The 4,351-nt window shown below is 40.3% G+C and overlaps 1 protein-coding gene across 1 annotated transcript; it reads right to left on the bottom strand.

The window, feature by feature from the left end:
• Positions 1–1,774: 1,774 nt before the first annotated feature.
• LOC117445879 (GTP cyclohydrolase 1-like) lies at positions 1,775–4,148 on the bottom strand. Its single transcript, XM_034081799.1, has 6 exons — positions 3,890–4,148; positions 3,483–3,592; positions 3,169–3,224; positions 2,298–2,329; positions 2,103–2,187; positions 1,775–1,904 (listed from the first exon to the last, which is right to left on the bottom strand). Exons 1-6 carry the CDS (start codon positions 4,146–4,148, stop codon positions 1,775–1,777), a joined length of 672 nt encoding a protein of 223 aa, XP_033937690.1.
• Positions 4,149–4,351: the final 203 nt, after the last annotated feature.

The following is a 4,351-nucleotide window of genomic DNA, read 5'->3' as shown; positions in this document are numbered from 1 at the left end:
TCACATTTACATTCAACAGATAATATCTACGGTAGTTGCTGATTTAGTTTACTATGCGGTGCTTCAACAGCTGGTAAGTAAATGCTCCCAATACAATGGTGACTGATGACATCAAGGTTAACTAGATAATGCAATTCCTGAAGAAATTGCTAGTGGGAATGCTTTATGCTGAAAAGCTGACGCTAAACTGCTACGCTGAAATGTAACGTGTAAGAAGAAAGTGAAGAATATAGATTGAAATGATACATGAACACTGGGGGCTTGAATGTGTGATAAGAGAAGAAAAGAACCGTGTTTCATGGCGAGCATTGTGTTGCCATGACAACGGCATTTGAAGAAATCTCAAAACTGTCCCGTAGATGTCTTCACGGCTGGACTGTTAGCACACATGTGAAGTTTGAGCACTTTTTGAAAATGTTCAAAGGAGTTATAGCGACATCGTGTTTTATGGCGAGGGATGCATTTCCATGGAAACGGCATATGATGACACCCCATAATTGACGTAGAGCTGTTGAGGGCTGGACCATTAACCATTATCTGAAGTCTGGTGCTGTTTTGACCCTTTTCACAGGCATTACGACAACATCGTGTTTTATGGCGAGGGATGCGTTTCCATGGAAACAGCATATAGTGAGATGTCAGATTTGATGTAGAGCTGTTGAGGCATGGAGAGGTTATATACAAGTAAAGATTGTGGGACGACCGGACCGTGTCCATTGGACTTACAGCGACATCGTATTTCATGGTGAGGGATGCGTTTCCATGGCAACGGCCTATGGTGAGATCTCAGATTTGACGTAGAGCTGTTGAGGCATGGGCCGCTGATATACAAGCGAAGTTTGGGGGACGATCGGACCGTGTTCATTGGAGTTACAGCGACATCGTGTTTTATGGCGAGGGATGCATTTCCATGGAAACGGCATATGATGACACCCCATAATTGACGTAGAGCTGTTGAGGGCTGGACCATTAACCATTATCTGAAGTCTGGTGCTGTTTTGACCCTTTTCACAGGCATTACGACAACATCGTGTTTTATGGCGAGGGATGCGTTTCCATGGAAACAGCATATAGTGAGATGTCAGATTTGATGTAGAGCTGTTGAGGCATGGAGAGGTGATATACAAGTAAAGATTGTGGGACGACCGGACCGTGTCCATTGGACTTACAGCGACATCGTATTTCATGGTGAGGGATGCGTTTCCATGGCGTTTTTTCTTTATTCTTATTTGCTATCATTGTACAACAGCATCATTGTACAACAGCATCTAGAATAGCATAGACGTTGTTCTTTTAATACATAAAGAAAAAGGACAAGCAAAGAATTAAGTGAGAATTGCTTCATGTTTATTTTAAATGTACATTTGTGTTGGAAAGAAAGTACATTAACATAAATAATTATTACAGAAAGTTGTTTTTTGCAACAAAGCTATAGAAAAACATTATCTCAGAAAGGTATTGATCAATTGACTCTCCTTTGCTCCAAAAAGCAGCCATCGAAATTAACAACATTGCTTTAAGTCTAATGACAAAGCCAAAAAACACAGTACCTGTGTGGCATAAAACGAACAGAAATAGACAAATAAAGTATTGGAATGACAATTAAAAGTCATCTGAAAATTATGGTTCCAGCGGCCCTTCTCGGGTAACGGTCAAATTAGATAAATACATAAATACTACGAAAAAAAGCTTGAGGGGTCACCACCGCCATGAGAGACAGTACATGTTCATTTAATCAGTCGTCTGTTAAATTGCCTGCAGATGTAAAACATTTTCACTTCCTGATAGTGAGGTCAAGGAACTCCTTCCTTGTGATGGGATTATCCTGAAATGTTCCCAGCATGACACTTGTAACAGTGCTGGCGTTTATCTTCTGCACACCTCTCATCACCATGCACATGTGGCTGAAATGCAAAAAGAAGTTGAAATTACTGTGATGATTTGCACAGAATCCATTAGATATGATAATACATATCTAATGATGCAAAACTATCATCATAGTTTCATGATCTTATATATTGTTATATACTTTAAAGTACATCCAGATGAGATTAAGATCTGATAAGAAACTAATAGGGATGAAACAAAAGGTAAATGCTTACGCAGCCTCAATCACCACTGCTACTCCAGCCGGCTCCAGCGCCTCAGAGATGGCTGAAGCAATCTGTTTGGTGAGACGCTCCTGAACTGTGGAGAAAATGAACACTGTCACACACAAACCAAACCAGAAAAAATAACCGTTGAATAAGATAACAAACACATGTTTGTGCATAAAGTATAATAGCAGTTATTTTTACCTTGAAGCCTCCTGCTGTATATTTCAACAATTCTGAAAAAAAAGAATATAATTGAATGGATGGTGGTTTGTGTGTGTGTGTGTGTGTGTGTGTGTGTGTGTGTGTGTGTGTGTGTGTGTGTGTGTGTGTGTGTGTGTGTGTGTGTGTGTGTGTGTGTGTGTGTGTGTGTGTGTGTGTGTGTGTGTGTGTGTGTGTGTGTGTGTGTGTGTGTGTGTGTGTGTGTGTGTGTGTGTGTGTGTGTGTGTGTGTGTGTGTGTGTGTGTGTGTGTGTGTGTGTGTGTCATGGTTCCCTTTGGTCATGAAATCCCTAGGTTTGATAATTCAAGAGGAAAAAAACATTAAGGCCAATGAAGTTGTTTAACTGTTGTAACAGTAAATTACTTCCTTAAAATAAATCCTTGTCTCAAAGTATGCCATCTTGGGGCTTTGAGTTTGAGGAAATGTCACCTGGAAAGTCATTGAAAATATGTATTTTATTTTTTGTTTGTTTGTAGCCTTTATTTAACCAGGTGAAAATCCCATTGAGATCAACGATCTCTTATTCAAGGGAGACCTGCAGAATGTTATGTTTAAGAAGTTGTGGGAACCCTGGTGTGTGTGTGTGTGTGTGTGTGTGTGTGTGTGTGTGTGTGTGTGGTGTGTGTGTGTGTGTGTGTGTGTGTGTGTGTGTGTGTGTGTGTGTGTGTGTGTGTGTGTGTGTGTGTGCGCGTGTGTGTGTGTGTGTGTGTGTGTGTGTGTGTGTGTGTGTGTGTGTGTGTGTGTGTGTGTGTGTGTGTGTGTGTGTGTGTGTGTGTGTGTGTGTGTGTGTGTGTGTGTGTGTGTGTGTGTGTGTGTGTGTGTGTGTGTGTGTGTTTGTTTTTTTATCACCTACCTAGCAAGCTTGCTTAGGCCAACCACTTTCTTATTTGGGAGGTATGCTATGTGAACCTGGAGAATTAAAATAAACAAACATAAAAAGAGATAGAGTTTCATAAAATACAATATCATATCAGAACATGAGCATCTGCAAATAGTTAATAAACATTAACCTACAGTATATCATTGAAGAATTTAAGCTTATATCACATGTTTGTTTACCAGAAAATCCCTGACATTTAAAAAAGAAAGTCCTGCATAAGTGATCAATTATACATATCTGTTTTTATTTACTTATCAAAGCATAATTTCAAGACCCCAAATAGTTACCTTGCCAAAGAAGGGCACCAGGTGATGTTCACAGAGAGAAAACAGGTCGATGTCCTTGACAATCACCATCTCATCGTGGTCTTCATCAAAGATTGCGTCATTCAAGATATCTGTGGATTACATGTTTGCTTTATATTCTGTATTCACATTGGAGCAAAGGATACATTTAAATGTGATAATTGGTAAGGAACTAGCATTAGGCACCAAAAAGATAATTCATGAGCTTAGAATGTTTCAGAAATAAGACCTGGACAGGAAACCTTCTACATTGGGTAGTCATATCCTAATATCCTTGTTATTCTTTTCAAAAGTCATATGGAGAGTCTTAACACATGAAAGTATTGAGATTTAGTAAGCACTAATGAAAGTGTGTTTTAAACAAGACAAAGAGGGACATCCATCCTAACCTTGAGTGGTTTCTTTGTAGCCTTTGGTGAAGAACTGCATGGCTTTGGCTGCACGTAGGGGTGTACGTCGAAGTCCCTCCCGGTCGACGTCCTCTCCCAGCTCACTCAGTATGGTGGTATAAGCCTTCTCAATGTGAGAAAGATTGTTTGAATCTGTATCATCTTTGGAGTCCTTCTCTTTCTTGCACAAACCATTATGTTTGCAGATGTTCTGGTACTTGTCTTCTCCGTTGATCTCTACGTCATGTTGGTACTCCATTCTGGCTCTTAGGTCAACTTTCAGTGAAAGATACTGCAGGGTACAATGAAACCGGCCCAGTAGTAGATTGCTAGCTTGGTGCTCTCAGAAAGGCCGTCCCCTGGTTCTTATATCCTACTTTGGGGCCCTCAGGCTACAGCATCACTGAAGCCTCAAGACACCCATGCAGGAAATTATTACATGTGCATAATTGCTGATTTAAG

The sequence above is a fragment of the Pseudochaenichthys georgianus genome, chromosome 4, assembly GCF_902827115.2.
Source record: "Pseudochaenichthys georgianus chromosome 4, fPseGeo1.2, whole genome shotgun sequence".
In the NCBI taxonomy this organism is placed as follows: Eukaryota; Metazoa; Chordata; class Actinopteri; order Perciformes; family Channichthyidae; genus Pseudochaenichthys; species Pseudochaenichthys georgianus.
The sequence above is the reverse complement of the archived record's forward strand: the minus strand, read 5'-3'. Positions and strand labels throughout refer to the sequence as shown.